The sequence below is a fragment of the Girardinichthys multiradiatus genome, chromosome 1, assembly GCF_021462225.1.
Source record: "Girardinichthys multiradiatus isolate DD_20200921_A chromosome 1, DD_fGirMul_XY1, whole genome shotgun sequence".
NCBI classification, from domain to species: domain Eukaryota; kingdom Metazoa; phylum Chordata; class Actinopteri; order Cyprinodontiformes; family Goodeidae; genus Girardinichthys; species Girardinichthys multiradiatus.
Window position 1 is genome coordinate 7,728,346 of NC_061794.1, and position 16,859 is coordinate 7,745,204.

The 16,859-nt window shown below is 39.7% G+C and overlaps 1 protein-coding gene across 1 annotated transcript; it reads left to right on the forward strand.

Annotated features, from left to right (window-relative positions):
- The first annotated feature begins 472 nt into the window (after positions 1 to 472).
- Positions 473 to 11,902, forward strand: si:dkey-32e6.3. The gene is made up of 7 exons (XM_047363988.1): positions 473 to 587; positions 687 to 943; positions 1,582 to 1,754; positions 2,131 to 2,349; positions 4,775 to 4,935; positions 5,018 to 5,150; positions 6,544 to 11,902. The coding sequence occupies exons 1-7, from the start codon at positions 556 to 558 to the stop codon at positions 6,718 to 6,720; spliced, it is 1,152 nt and encodes a 383-aa protein (XP_047219944.1). The 5' UTR covers positions 473 to 555; the 3' UTR covers positions 6,721 to 11,902.
- Positions 11,903 to 16,859: the final 4,957 nt, after the last annotated feature.

The window sequence follows — 16,859 nt, forward strand, 5'->3', positions numbered from 1 at the left end:
CCTGACTGAATGACATTAAATAATTTAGTTTAAATTGAAAATAATTTAATGAAATGTTATTTAGGGCTGCACGGTAGCGCAGTTGGTAGCACTGTTGCCTTGCAGCAAGAAGGTCCTGGGTTCAATTCCCAGCCAGGGGTCTTTCTGCATGGAGTGTGCATGTTCTCCCTGTGCATGTGTGGGTACTCCAGCTTCCTCCCACAGTCCAAAGACATGCCTGTTAGGTTAATTGGTCTCTCTAAAATTGCCCTCAGGTGTATGAATGAGTGTTTGTGTGTTGCCCTGTGATGGACTGGTGACCTGTCCAGGGTGTACCCTGCCTCTCGCCCATTGACTGCTGGAGATAGGCACCAGCTCCCCTGCGACCCACTATGGAATAAGCGGTAGAAAATGACTGACTGTTATTTATTCTAATTTAACCACAACAAATAAATAAATACATCAAAAAGAAATAAAATAAAATATGCCTTTGAAAACGACCGTGACGTTTTCACAGGAAGATGGCGCTGTTTTGTAGTGTTCGTTTCCAACTCGCTTAGTTTGAGAGAGAAGAAGATGGGTACCGGGGAATCAGGAAGTATGTACCGGTAAGTGCCTCTATGGTGGATATCAGGAAGTTTGGAAACAAGCTCATGGCTGAAGCAAAGAGACAGAACGTTACGCTGTTATGTTCTGTTTAACCGCAGCGCTGTCATGGCGGAGGAACACGAAGGGACGCAGAGCGGAGGGGTCGTTGAGCCGGTGCGGCGGAAAGCGGGTGGCCCTGCGGTGTCAGTCCCTCGGGGACTCGGCTCCGCAAACCACGCACCGAGGAAAAAGTTAATTCTACACATGGACCTAAACAACACCATCCTAGTGTCGGACACGGTGACTGGACAGGGGACCGTTGCTGCTCTGGATTACTTCCTCACTACCGTCACCTGGGGGAAGATGAGCAAACACGGTAAAAAGCAGGCAAACAGGGGCAGAAAGGCTGCTTTCAGGCGACACAGGGAGCTTACGCATTATTCCTGTTTCTAGAACACAGATTTGGAAACAAAGGGCTGGGAATGGGGTTTAGAAAGTATATTATGTAGGCCACTGGAAATCCCTTAACTTGTGTGGTGTGAGATCAAATCATTTGTTGTAGAAGTCGTCTGTTTTAATTGAAGTGTTGTGTTTAAAGTAATTTAGTTATTCTGCCCGCCAAAACCTGTTTTATATTTGACTAAAAGGGCAAGCTAAGCCCATATCATGACCAATCCACCTCTGTGCTTAACAATTGAGTTTACAGGCCTCTCGTCCTCAACGAATCAAGCTTCTGTAAATTTTTTTTGCAAACTAAAAACACCACTAACCACTTTTTCTACCAACAACCTTTTGACAACTTTTTGATTCAGTCCGATTTGTGTGGCCTGCTATAAAAGTGATCCGTAAATTTGGGAAGTTGCTAAATCTACATGTTTACTTTAATCTTCCTTAAAATATTCCTTGTGTTTACTCACATGTGTTTACTCACATCATAAAATGATAAGTAATTTTTTTTTATTAGAAATGATTTAATTCATCACTTTTATCTTTAAATCTCTTTATTTTCTGCAGGAAAATGGGAATGGCTGAGTGATTCCGCCTCCCTATACCCACCCTGCAGTGATGCTTCCAGCTACTACTCTCAGTTTGGACGCTTACCAGGCTTCACCTCTGTTGCCGGGCGACGCTTCAGAGGACTTTTGGATGAACATCTGGAGCTGCTCCGCTGGCCTCAGGGCATCAAGGCAAGCGAGAGATCCTAGAAACGTGCCTGATGCTGTTAGAGGAAGATGGCTCTTTCTGATCACTGCCTCTTTGTGCACCAGCTTTTATTATAGGCTCTCTGGTAGGAATGACAGGTCGCATGATGGTTTTAAATTACTTGTAATGTTTTTACCCTTATGTCAAAGTGGGATGCTGTCTTCATTGTTCAAAGGACTCACTCTTCAAGCCCAGTTAGAAGTGTTAGATCTATGTAGATGTGGTTGTCTTCCTGGCAGTTAACCCACATCATACTTAACACAACATTGACTAGTCCTACAGTGCAGACAGATATGTGATAGCTTTCGACTGGTCCAATTGTCCATTATTCACTGTGTCCCGTCTCTGTGTTTCCCACAGGAAGACAGACAGCTGTCTGTTAAAGGAGAGGATGGACAACTTTACCACTGGATCCTCCCTTCCTTCTTCCAGCTGATCAGAGACCTGGCACAGGAAGGACGGGAGTTTGCCATCGTTTTCCGCACATTTGGAACAGACCTGCCTCGGGTTCTGAGAGCCATGTCTCGAGCAGTAAAAGAGGGAGCTCATCCACTGTTCCCTGATCTGCCTGAGCTGAAGGTGAGGCAGGATCACTCCAAAACATAAGCTAACATGACATCCTCAGTGTTGCCTTGCAGAACACTGTATTCAGGAAAAAAACAGGAATAATAGTAAGCAGTCAGTTTTCCAAAATGTTGATGTTTAAATTAAAGCTTAAATTTAAGTCAGGCGCCAGGTGTCAACATAGAATTAAACTTTAAATACATTCAGATATTCTTCATATCAAACTTTAAATCAATCAGAATTTTCAGAATGATACTATTAAAATGTCAGGTTGTTTTAATGTAAAAATTGTGACATTTATCTGGAGCAATTCAACTGAAAAACAAATGCATTAATTGTGAAAGAAAAACATAAAACATGAAAGCTGCTATAACCTGTTTTCACACCAATAAACTTATACCTTGTTCAAAAAGGTTTTAAAAAACAGCGTTCAGTTCTCTTTGGAAGCAGTCTGTCCTCATCCCACATTTGGATTTAGGAATATTTTCCCGCTCCGCTTTGGAAGATTTATCAGATTTTCTCTTGTCCACATGCCTCATCATGGGGGCGCACAGAGTTCCTTCAGATTTAGTTCTGGACTCTGGTTCCTTTGTATCCTTAGATCCTTTTATAACCTGTCTGTAAACTATGGCTTTAGCTACAGGATGCAAACAAGCAACTTTCCTGTAAATCCCTCTTGGATAGATGATCTGAACTTTATTTCATGTTTGTCCAGCTTATTGGACCTGAGGCCCAGGAAAACTGAATGTTAAAACTGGATGAAAAAGTGTCTGAAGATGTGATCACTTATGCAACCAGGTTATTGCAGCTTTTTATTTCTTTTTTTTAATATTGTCTTGCTAACAGATTTATTTTTCAGTTGAATTGTGCAGGATGGATGTCACATTACGGGAGATCCAATTTTTACATCACAAAAACCTGGCAGTGTGGCGGGCGTGCCTATGCACCTGAGATCCACTGTGTTATCCGGAAGATTCTGTGAAAGAATAGGTCTTGCTTTCCATCTAATTTTAAATTTAAAACCATCAGATTTGTTTGTGTACTAACATGACTTCTCAGTCAGATTTCATCTTAGTCTAATGTTTGGAAAAAGATTGTAAGGAAAGGAAGCTTACGTTATCTCTATCTGCTATATCCAGAATAATAAGACGTATCTTTTTATTACTTTTTCAAATTCAGAAGTTTGCATAAACTCTGATTACTACACCTTTAAACAATTTAGGAAAGCCCACATGATGTTATGGTTTTGTAAGCTTCTTATTATTTAGTGTTCAACACCTTAAACACACTGAGTGGGCATTTTCCTGCAAGGCATCATGAGGAAAAATCTTGAAGATGTTGAAGAAACATCCCAACACGTCGGCCAGGAAGTTGATGCTTGGGTGCAGATGGGTCTTCCAAATAGGAAATGACCTTAAACAAACAGCCGAGGTAGTTATAAGGTGGCTGAAGGATAATGAAGCCTATGTTTTGGAGTGGCCGTCACAATGTATGTAAATATCTGGTTTCTACTGTATGTGCTGAGAGGACAGAACCGAGGGTGAAAATAAATCACAGGACATCATTTGCTCAAACAGTTTTTAAACTAGAGTTGGTTTTTCATCTCTGGTGACTTTTTTAGTGCAGCAGCTCCATCTTGGCTTTGATTTAAACAACAAACTTAAAAACACTGAACAGTGAACACAATCTTTCTCCGCTTGAGTTATATATTTTTAGTGTAGGTGTCTGTCTATAGATGGTCAGCTGTGGTGCAGCGTTATCTTCCTCAGGCAGTGTTTCCTCTCTGACATCATACTAAAATAATGACTAAAAGAAGAATCCATTTAAATCCTCAGTCAGTATTTGAGTGTTGGATGGAGACTCGGTGTGAGGATGGACTGTTCCTTTTGTCTTTAAACTCAGTGCTTGCAGCCAGTATTTTCTCTCTAACAATCATTATGCTATTTAGTGTTATTTAGTACGTGTAGAGTCACTTTAATCAGGCATCTGCTTATTTGTATCATTAAGATTTTCCATCTAAGTGGCATGGTCTTAAAAATTAAACATCCATGAAACTAAAATACGTATTCACATTCTTTTCATATGTAATTCAGTTCTAAAATACTTAAATAATCCCATAGGGGAACTCGGTGTTGTAGCTCATAATATTCGGGTTTCTTCAAAGCCGTTGTAGATGCTGATGGCTGTGGGCAGGAAGGATCTCCTGTAGGTCTGTCTTACCGCAGATCTGAAGAAACCTCTGACTGAAGACACTCTGTTGTTTCATGAAAAAGATTCTCAGGGTTGTCTGTAATGTTCTTCACTCAATAAAGAGTCCTGAGAAAATCAATCTGCTAAGTTTGTGATTCTTAACACGGACATGTTTCCAGAGCCTCTGGATCATTTTCTACTCGGTCCTTTTCTAACTCTGACCCTCACTCTTTGTTTTGCTTTGGTTCAGCTCGGTGTGGATATGACTCCAGGCAAGATCCGCTGTAGCAAGAGAGGGATTGTCCTGAGCCGGGCTGAAGACCGCGTATCTACCCGTGATGGGGAGAGAGGACTCTACCAGTACTTGAGCTCAGTGCAGGGTCTGGGTGGTTTCCAGGACCACTTTGACTGGTACACAAATAGATCCTGCAGCACAAACAGCAAAACTTTTCTCTTTTTTTCAAATGATTATGTATCGGATCTCTGTCTCCAGGTGGGCTACCAACAGCTTCTCCATCCGAGGAGGGAAACCCTTATGGATAGACCCCTTTGACCAGCATGTTCAGCACATCTTTATAGATGACAATATCCGACAGAATGATGAGGATACCATTGTTAGTCCAAAGGTAAAATAACCTCTTTTAAAGGCCTAATAAGTAAAAAACAAAGTCTAACTTCCATCAGATTGGTTATGATTGTGTTTGTTACTATTTTATGAAAGTAGCATGAAGTATTACACAATATAAAACACTTACTAAAGAGGATCTGAAATTTTTAACATCATGATTCATATATCCTTCCATTCATTAAGTTGAGGCAAATAAGTCAGTCAGTTTACCAATAAACTAATATCAGTTACTGAGTCAATCAAGTTACCACCAAATCAATCTGTTAACCAAAACTCTTCAGGCGATCCCCTTTCTACCAATTAGTGAATCAACAATTCATTTAACCAATCCTTGAATCAACCAATCACTCAGTCTGTTTCCCAATTAATTAGTCTGTCTGTCTGTCTGTCTGTCCAAAGAGTCAACTAGCTGAATCAGCCAGTAAGCTGGTCAGCTAATTAACAAACGAACCCACTGGTACGTTTATCGACCAAGTAATCAGTCTGTCATCAAACAAAATGTACCATCTGCCATTGTATGGCTCAGTCTTTCTATTTCTATATTCTTCAGTACAGATACTTAAGTTTAGTTTTTCTCCTTAACAAATAAATTCATAAACTAACTTATGTATCAACCAGCTGAATGAATTTAGGTGTCTAGACATGGCTTAAATGACTTGCTGAAGAATGGGACATGTTTGTTGGATGGTCTGATTATCTCAGAAGCTACTGATCAGCTGAGATTTTCACACACAACCATCTTCAGGGTTTACAGGGAATGGTCTAAAAAAAGGAAATATCCCGTTAGTAGGAGTGTGGAGAAAAAAATGCTCCATTGATGTCGAAGGTCAGAAGAAAATGGGCAGACTGGTTTGAGATCATAGAAAGCCAACGGTAGCTCAACTAACCACTCGTTACAAACAAGGTATGCAGAGTACTATCTCTTGAGTGCACAACATGTCGAACCTTGAAGCAGATGGGCTACAGGAGCAGTAGATTAAACCAGGTACTTCTCCTGTGAGCTCAGAACAGGAAACTACTGAAATTAGTCAGTATTGATTAAAAAAATGTTGCCTTGGACAATTGTTTTAATCTCAACTGATACACTCATCTTACGTGCTGTAAAAACATGAAAGCATGGAGCCATCCTGCTTTGTAACCAGGGCTTTGGGCTGGTTGCGGTTGCATTATGGTGTGGGGAAGATTTGCTTGGCATAATTGGAAGGTAATTATAAACAAATCAAGGATACCTGGAAAATTATCCAGACTCCTGTTGACAGTATTATTAAGGATTGTTAAATACTGTAAGAACATTTGCAAATGAAACGGTGACATGTAAAGGCATTAAAATGCTTCATCCTGGCTTCTCTGTCCACACTCATGTTCCTCCTCATTGTCTTCACATTTGCCAGGTCTTCCTGGAGCCAGGCGGCGCCGACACTCGTACAGCATGCACCTCTGAGCTGTACGACATCTCCTTGGTTCAGACTGACCTCCTACGGGCCATTTCGGACCACAGCTACTTCACTCAGCGTGTTCAGATCTGTCTGGAAAACTATGAGAGTAATCTCCAGAAAGGGACAGTATAGAAGCCACTCCAGGCACCTCCAATCTCTATGTGCAATTTGTCCATATGACGATTTGCAGTTTAGGCTGCTTTCAGCAAAAAAAAAACACTTCCATCCCAACTCAGTAAGGGATCATAACAGACAAAGTGTTGTGTTGGACCATTTAGGTCCAAGATAAAGACCTTACTAAGATGGAAGGTTACATGATCTTATTTCATAGGCATTACATGAACTCACTAAAAGTGTGGCACTGAGGTTATTTAAATTGCAACAATTATTAACTTATTTATAAAATACTCGATTTACAAAAGATTGCCAGTTCATAGAAAGAGCACTTACAGTTAAGCCTTATATTATTAATACACCTGGCAGATTTAGATTTAACATTATTTTCCTTTAGCTTCCAGAGGTTTGTTTCTGATATGAAAATAATTGGGCATCTCAAAGATAAAAACAATGTGAAAGGCATGTCAAAGATGATTTAAACACCCTCAATAATTAATGGCAAAATCTTTATTAGCATTACAGCCATCAAAGCCTTCCTGTAAAGGCTGAGCAGCTTTTTATGTTTCTACTGGTGATTTATCTTAGATGATGAGCTCTGGGTCTTTGGAGTTGGAAGGCCTCTTTGCCACCCTAATATTTGGCTTCCTCCGCAGTAGGGGTTCACAGTCACAATAACAATATGATTTGTGAAAAAAAACTATTACAGTTAATCCACAAAGAATTCACAGCGCTGCACTTTTTCCACGTTTAGTTATGGTCCAACCTTATTCCAAATGATATGAAAATGAATCTTTCCTCAACATTCTACACACATATGACAATGTGAAAGAAGTTTGTTTGAGATTGTTCCAAATGTATTTCAAATAGAAAACTAAGAAATCACATTGATGTAAGTATTCACAACCTGTGCTGTGAAGCTTACAATTGAGCTGAGATATTCACCCGTGGTAAGTCCAGTTAATTGGACACGATTAGGAAAAGGACACACCTGTCTGTATAAAGCTCCACAGTTGACTGTGTATGTTACAGCGCAAACACCAAGCATGAAGTCAAAAGAATTGTCTGTACACCTCCGAGACAGGATTGTTTTGAAGCTTTCTGCTGCTTTGAAGGTCCCCATGAGCACAATGGCTTCCATCACTCGTAAAAATGTTTGGAACCACCATGACTCTTCCTAGAACTGGCCGGCCATCTAAACTTAGAAATCGGTCACTCTGTTAGAGCTCCAACGTTCTTCTGCGGAGAGAGGAGAACCTTCCAGAAGGACGACCATCTCTGCAGCAATCCAGTCACGCCTGTATGACAGTGTCCAGATGAAAACCACTCCTTAATAAAAGGCACATGGCAGCCAGTCTGGAGTTTTCCAAAAAGCACCTGAAGGACTCTCAGATCAGGAGAAACTAAATTCTCTTGTCTGATGTGACAAAGATTGAACTCTTTGGTGTGAATGCCAGGCGTCATGTTTGGAGGAAACCAGGCACCACTCATCACCAGGTCAATACCATTCCTGCAGTGAAGCATGGTGGTGACAGCATCATGCTGTGGGGATGTTTTTCAGCAGCAGAAACTGGCAACTTGTGGCATCATATTCAAAAAGACTTGAGGCTGTAATTGCAGCCAAAGGTGGATCAACAAAGTATCAAGTGAAGGCTGTGAATACTTATGGAAATAAATTCTTAGTTTTCTATTTGTAAAACAATTTGCAGCAATCTCAAAAACCTTTCACATTGTCATAATGGGGTATTGGTTGTTGAATTTTGAGGAAAGAGGTTAGTTTGATACCATTTGGAATGACGCTTGAACATAACTAAATATGAAAAAAGTTTAACATCACTTCCGGCCAGAAGAAACATGTTGGTAATTTAAAAGATTAAACCTAAATCTGGCAGAGGTATAAATAGTCACAGCAGAGATGGTGACTTGACTTTCAGACTAGGACTCGAGTTGTGCTTTAATTACAAACACAAAGATTTGACTTATACTCTAGCTCTAAAGACTTGAGACTTGACTTGTTTTCTGTGACTTGAGTCTCCTTAACAGTTTTATGTTTATTTTTCAGGAGTGAAAACATCCCGATACCGTTACCTTTCAGAGCTACAGACCGTAGATCTCGAAACATGGTTACTATTTAGATTTGACTCCCGGGGTCAATGGGCCAGGACTCAATCCCGTGAGAGCTGCGTTGAGGACCAAGGCCTCCGTACAACAGCTGCACAACAGCCGTGCCCCTGTATGATTTTTCTTCAAGTTATGTTTATTGTAGTTATAAATGGATAGTTCTTATGAGGTAAAACATCTGCTTAATCCATTAGAGTTTGAAGCAGCTCATAAAGTTTGCATATTTAATAACCTGTAAAAAGATTAAAAGCTAATGTATTAAATTAGGCCCGAGTTCAACTACAAAATGAATTCTGAACCTACAGCAAAGCAGCGTAACCGGCAGACTGGGTGGCATGCATTTGATTAGAAAATGTTTATTTCTGTAGAGACTTGACTTGGACTTTAGAAAAGAGCTCTGTGAACATCTGACTTTTAGTAAAACTCAGTTCTGTGTTTAAGTCTTTTGTCTTCACATGAAACCTAGCTAAGTGTTTTCAGAAACATAACAAAACCTCTTCAGCTGCTGAGTTTTTACCTCAACTCCTTATTAAGTGTCATGTCAGAGCAGTTGGATACCAGTGGTAATACTTGAATATTTCTAGATGAAGATAGTATGATTTCTTTCTGCAGTAGAATCACATCAGAAAGCTTCAACAGTTAATGGACACAAAGTTATGGGTATTAGTTCTATTATGATTAGACTCAGGTGCTGAAAAGATGGAGAGTAGGAAGGAGAAAATGAGACGGCGGTGGAAGCTATGACGACCGGCACAAAGGGGACAAAATCAGACGCCGCTTGATCCATCTTTGGGTGTGAGCGCGCCAAGTTGGTTCACATCCTTCACGATGGAAATCAGTTTCTAATGATCACACAGTGTGAATCAGGTTGAGGGGCAGGGTTTTAGGAAGCACTTTTCAGAGCAGATTGATAATCTGAAACAATCTACTGGTGTGATGTTAGGGTTTCATGTGAGTTATTCTCTGCAGGTTCTGATGTTTGAAGTATTTTGAAGTTTACTTTTCCTTAAAGGTTTTTGAATATATTTAATATTTGCTTTTAGAGAGGTCAGTTTATAAAGAGCTAAAGGAACACTCAGATTAACCACTAATCCTCCAGAAAACACCTGAAAGCACTTTGTTTAGTGATGGCAGAAATGGATTATTTAGGGATGAATGATAAGCATTAGACATGCGAGTGCAGACAACTGCAGTGTTTCATTTACAGCAGGTTTTATACCAGTTTGATTGTTACACCAATCTAAAACCGCAAACTGAAGACTTCTTTACCAGGATTTCACTGCAAAAATTGAGTAATACATTTGATTTTTTTTTTAAATTAAATGTAAAACTAGAAATAAATTTGAGAAAGGCAACAAAACCTATTTATCAAAGATGTTATTTACACAGGTATTGTGGCTGAGAGTAGGTATGTCTAGTTCATCATCTAGAAAGGTTGCAGCATAATAATAGATGGAGTTTATCTCTTGTTGCTGATTGTTTTATGTTTTTTTGAGTAAAAGGAGTATTTGAGTATTATGGTGAGCAACTGGGATAATTCAGCCCAGAAATCACTGACATTTACAACATTAGGCATATTTATTTACACTTCTGGTAAAGATCTTTTACTGTAGCAGCATAATCTCTGTCTGAAAATCCAACTTTATTTTTTCAGTACATTTCATAAGTGGAAACATGAACAGGTTATATAATCTGTTTCAACAACAGGACAGATTGCAGAGTTTTTAGCAACTTTGCTGTAAAACCTTCTTTTACTTGTGTTCCTGTTAGCTCCTTTGATCAGCTCAGCCTGCTGGTTTTCCATAGGATCATCTGGAGACAGCGATGGGCCTAGAAGAAGGATCATTTATTTGTTGGGTGAACGATTTCTTTACTTATTTAGCCAAATGTTCTGGATCCATCGTCCTACTAAGACCCAGTGCCAACCCACAGTGTCAGAGTCCACCAGATTTGTATTTAAATTGTCCTGGTACTTTAAAGAGTTACTGCTCCTGTCCACTTTAAAATTATTCCCAGGGCCTTTGTAAGAGAAAGTGGCCCAAAGACTCTCAGATCCTTCACTGTACTAAACATAACGTGCTTTTCTACATATTAATCCTTTGTTTCACACCAAACCTACCTGAAATGTGTTTGTTGCTGAAAAGCCCATTCTTCATCTTAAATGACCAAAGGACACGGTTTCGTCTAATGTCCCAATAGTGTTTAGTGAACAGCACGTTTATGATTGTGATGTTCTTTTAGCGACAAAATGTCCCTGAATGAAAGGTTCGATTTTTCTGACAATTTCAGTGGTGGATTATATTGCTGCAATAAAAGATGAATTTGGGCCTTTTCTACCTGTTTACTCACAGGGTCAATATATGTGGCTGACACTGCAACAATCATGACTTTATCTTGTCAACGTGTTCATTCTTATTTGAATCACATGGTTGCTGCCAATCCCAGCATGTTGTGCCACCCTGCTAAACATATCAGAATTATATAGAAACATTCCTGCCATAATTGTGCAATTTGTTGTTTTTTTTTACTTTTGTGAAAATCTGAACAAATTCAAATCTAAAGTATTGCTAAATATATAATGTTGCTTGGTTCTGTAAGCTGCCATTACATCCTTTCAGAAGTAGAGGGCGCCATATACAAACTTTGTAATAAAATAAAGGCTCCCTAGATCCTGGAGTTACATGACCATTATTATTGACTAAACATGTTTTAACATGAGGGCGAGTTGGGTTTTATTTTTTAGTTCTGGTTTCTGAGATGGTCATACAATCACATGCGTGGACATGTGAAAGAAAACATGACTTTATTCCTCAGAAAATTAAAAATTGTATTGAATGAGGTATTTAGCTAAATGCTTTATCCCTGGAACAACTAACTCGTGTGTTTTCAAGTGAAAACCAAGCCAAAGTAGCTCTAAGATGTTCATTCATGTTGAATGGTTCCCTTGATGTGGGGCAACCTTATTTAAATTTTATCAGAACCTAAAGTGTAAAAAGAAAGAAAAAAAAAAAAGGTTTTCTGCTGTTTATTTTTCTGATGTAAAACATGAATTTTTGGGTAAATAAAGGATTTAAGTTTTTTTTTGTCCTATGTGGTTTTGTATTTTGTACTAAAACCAGAGAACCAGAACCAAACCAATCAGCTACTTAGGACTTCTGAATTAGCAGGGGGCCCAAAACTATCTATCCGCACACAAGTCAGGTTTATAAAGAGTGATGCGTAAGCGGTAATCATATAAACGTTTGATCATGTACATTTAATAGGTTATATCGGAATCAGTGTAGATAGACCTTTTCTCAGTAAAATATTTAGCAACATTTAGAGAAATGTTTGAGAAGTAATCTTGTTTTTCAACTTTCTACACAACAATATTACTATAACTGTAATAGTAAAGAAAAAACCATTTTAAGCTTTATTAACATCAGGATGAATTGTTGACTGCCTCCAAAATGTTCTGGATTATGTTTTAGAAAGAACAAGATGAAACAACATTCTGCTGGAGAAGTTCAGCTCCGCTGGTATTGACTCCTGACTCTGAAAGGCACAACTGAACGCCTATCTGAACTAAAACAGTTTAGAACAGGTGCCGTGCATGTGAAGATGCATTTGCCCTCTTACAGACTTCTGCTGTTTTTGCTTTTCAGTCAAACTTAAATGTTTCTGATCAAGTTAAGATAACCTGGGTAAATACAGAAGCAGTGTTTCGATGATGTTTCATTTACTACGAAATCATACAGGTCCTTCTCAAAAAATTAGCATATTGTGATAAAGTTCATTATTTTCCATAATGTAATGATGAAAATTTAACAGTCATATATTTTAGATTTATTGCACACTAACTGAAATATTTTAGGTCTTTTATTGTCTTAATACGGATGATTTTGGCATACAGCTCATAAAAACCCAAAATTCCTATCTCACAAAATTAGCATATTTCATCCGACCAATAAAAGAAAAGTGTTTTTAATACAAAAAACGTCAACCTTCAAATAATCATGTACAGTTATGCACTCAATACTTGGTCGGGAATCCTTTTGCAGAAATGACTGCTTCAATGCGGCGTGGCATGGAGGCAATCAGCCTGTGGCACTGCTGAGGTCTTATGGAGGCCCAGGATGCTTCGATAGCGGCCTTTAGCTCATCCAGAGTGTTGGGTCTTGAGTCTCTCAACGTTCTCTTCACAATATCCCACAGATTCTCTATGGGGTTCAGGTCAGGAGAGTTGGCAGGCCAATTGAGCACAGTGATACCATGGTCAGTAAACCATTTACCAGTGGTTTTGGCACTGTGAGCAGGTGCCAGGTCGTGCTGAAAAATGAAATCTTCATCTCCATAAAGCTTTTTAGCAGATGGAAGCATGAAGTGCTCCAAAGTCTCCTGATAGCTAGCTGCATTGACCCTGCCCTTGATAAAACACAGTGGACCAACACCAGCAGCTGACACGGCACCCCAGACCATCACTGACTGTGGGTACTTGACACTGGACTTCTGGCATTTCCTTCTCCCCAGTCTTCCTCCAGACTCAGGCACCTTGATTTCCGAATGACATGCAGAATTTGCTTTCATCCGAAAAAAGTACTTTGGACCACTGAGCAACAGTCCAGTGCTGCTTCTCTGTAGCCCAGGTCTGGGGAATGCGGCACCTGTAGCCCATTTCCTGCACACACCTGTGCACGGTGGCTCTGGATGTTTCTACTCCAGACTCAGTCCACTGCTTCCGCAGGTCCCCCAAGGTCTGGAATTGGCCCTTCTCCACAATCTTCCTCAGGGTCCGGTCACCTCTTCTCGTTGTGCAGCGTTTTCTGCCACACTTTTTCCTTCCCACAGACTTCCCACTGAGGTGCCTTGATACAGCACTCTGGGAACAGCCTATTCGTTCAGAAATTTCTTTCTGTGTCTTACCCTCTTGCTTGAGGGTGTCAATAGTGGCCTTCTGGACAGCAGTCAGGTCGGCAGTCTTACCCATGATTGGGGTTTTGAGTGATGAACCAGGCTGGGAGTTTTAAAGGCCTCAGGAATCTTTTGCAGGTGTTTAGAGTTAACTCGTTGATTCAGATGATTAGGTTCATAGCTCGTTTAGAGACCCTTTTAATGATATGCTAATTTTGTGAGATAGGAATTTTGGGTTTTCATGAGCTGTATGCCAAAATCATCCGTATTAAGACAATAAAAGACCTGAAATATTTCAGTTAGTGTGCAATGAATCTAAAATATATGAATGTTAAATTTTCATCATGACATTATGGAAAATGATGAACTTTATCACAATATGCTAATTTTTTGAGAAGGACCTGTACTATCCAAACCAACCTGGCCCTCTGGAAAAAGAAATTCCCTTCTAAGCCTAAATACTACTTCAAACATTTGCAAAAAATGGCAGTTGGTCTTTAATAAGGGCAATGGTAATCACCAGCATTACATGATTGAACAAGGGGGTGATTACTTGACATAGTAACAGGTGGGTTCTTTGTTTGGTTTGAAAACTGTTTTTGGTATGTAGGATATATTAGTGCTACATGAAAATATACTACTGTATAATTTATAAGTAAATGGTTAATGGCATGCATTTGTCTAGCCCTTTATCAAGTACCCAGAGACCCCAAGGCACTATACAGTACAAACAGTTGTCCACGCATTCACACACTGACAGTGGTGAGCTACATTGTAGTCACAGCTGCCCTGGGGCAGACTGACAGAGGCGAGGCTGCCATACAATCGGTGCCACTGAGACCTCTGACCACCAATAACAGGCAAGGCGGATGAAGTGTCTTGCTCAAGGACATGACTGAGATGGACAAAGCTGGGGTTCAAACCACAACCCACTGGCTACGGGATAAATTACTATCCCCTAAGCCACAGCCGCCCCAGTACGTAAGGAAGTCTCATATATTTCACCCTTGTTTTAACCATCTCCTTACATCAATTTCACACAAATTATTTTCCTTTCCAATCAATTATACACAAAAAGCCCGGGAACCCATCTGTTTCTTAGCTCTATGACTTATGTTTAGAAGACGCCATCCAAAGATAAAGGTAGAACCACAATGCGCCGCCCATTCATTCAAAGTATACCCTTATTATTATTATTCAACCAATATTTACATTCACACAAATGTATTTATTCAAAATATACTTCATAAACTGAACCAAGACAAATCCCAAGACAAACAATATAGACCATATAAACTACTTCTTATAAGAGTCAAATGATCTGGAGTATTGAGGGAACATTCATAGCAGTCGTATCTGAATTACTTAGTAAGCTCAAATGGTTATTCATCAGATTTCTGTCAGATTTTCGCAAAACCTTGTATGCAAGTATCTCTGCTTTGCTAATTTCTAAGATCTCTAAGAGAAATGGAAAGGGAAAGGATTTGAAGCTCTTTCTCTTCAACATCTGTTCTCATCCAGCTCCAAATCAGCAGAGTAACGCAGAATATTCCCACCTCAGGTCCATGGGAACTTCAGCTCTGCCCTTACAGGCCCCAGGTGTAGCTCATATAGGTGTCCATCCTCCTCTCTCTCTCTCTCTCTCTGCTAAAGTGGTCTCGGTTGTTGTCTCCATGACTGGCCTAGGGTTGTCTCTGAAGAACAAGACAGTTGTCTGTCCTTGGATGTTTGGATGGATTGACTATTGGATCCCGGCCAGGACCCAGTCTTAGTGTGAGAGGTAATAAAGAAAATGTTACTTGCCTAGGTATGGTGATGAGAGGTTCCCCAGTTGAAAAGGAACACAGTGACATGGAATATTCTTCTCAGGCCATTAATATTCAGTCACCCCAGTCTTTAATCATTCAATGACAGCATAAGAGATTTATTTAGCAGATGCCGTTTTGTCATGGAGGACTTTTGGCCCACTCTTCTTCTCAGTATTGCTTCAGTTAATTTTTTTCCCATACATTAATTTCTATTCTCTGAAGGTCAAACCACAGCATTTCAATCACATTGGACTTTGACTGGGTCATTGCAAGACCTTGATTCTTTTCTTTTTCAGCCATTCTGTTGCTGCGTTTTAAAATCATTGTCCAGTTTCATGACCCAAGTTCCTGCTGTCATACTCACATTTGATTCCTGAAAACTTTGGTATGTTGAGGAGTTCAAAGTTCAGGTTTGCTGAAGATACTGAAAATACTTTTAAGAAATGCTCACAGAGACTTTGTCTTTTAAGAAAAATGAATGGTCAAGGGATAAGCCAGCAATCTTTAGAGCTTGAGTACAAAGTGATTGTTGAGAGTGTTTTAACTTTTCATCTGTATGCATGGTACGGCCATTTAAGCTGCAGACTAAAAAACAAACTTCTGAGAACAGTTTCAATGGCAGGTAAAATAGTGGGCAAACCACAAAAAGCTCTGTCTCAACTTTTTGTTGAAAGAAATGGGAAGCATATTTTAGCAGACAGCTGCCATCCTCTGTTTTTGCCAGTTTGAACCAGAGCTCAGGAAAGCATTATAGGGTCCCTAAGAAAACAAAAACATTTATAAGAAGTCATTCATACCTAGTGCAATGACCATTTTTAACCAAAAGTTCCACCCCGGTGGACAATAAAAAATCTTATCTTAACTTAAACAGACATGTCCCATTAGTTTTGGGTTTTGCTGAAAGTCCTGACACAGAATGAATGGTTGAGGCTGACCCACTAATATAATGTCTCTGAGTGAAGATATAATTCAAAGCAAATACATAGCAGAGGCTGCACAATCTGCAGGTGCAGACAGAACAAAGCCAATGGAGGATCCTCACCTTTTCGTCTGATCTGAGAAATACGTTAATCTTCAGAATCAGATGTGGATAACAAGTAGAGGGTGGGGAACAATCACTTTGGTTGTATTTAAAGCACTGAATGCATTTGGAGAGCCTGCATTAAGACCACTACAAGGGGCTCCGCCAGAGACAGGAAATTTCAGATGCACATCTTATGCATAATGATCAGGCGAATGCTGCCTAGTTGTAGGCCATGATCCTTTGCTTCCATGCCACAGCTTCATGCTTTGAAAGAACACAGTCTGTGATCTCACTAGGTCAGCTTGTATGAAGCA

Bases quoted from the DNA above. Each gene is read 5' to 3' on its own strand.
- si:dkey-32e6.3 (XM_047363988.1), top strand. From the start codon at position 556: ATGGGTACCGGGGAATCAGGAAGTATGTACCG. The intron at 4,936-5,017 runs GTACACAAATAG...CTCTGTCTCCAG, and splicing joins TTCCAGGACCACTTTGACTG to GTGGGCTACCAACAGCTTCT. The intron at 5,151-6,543 runs GTAAAATAACCT...CACATTTGCCAG, and splicing joins ATACCATTGTTAGTCCAAAG to GTCTTCCTGGAGCCAGGCGG.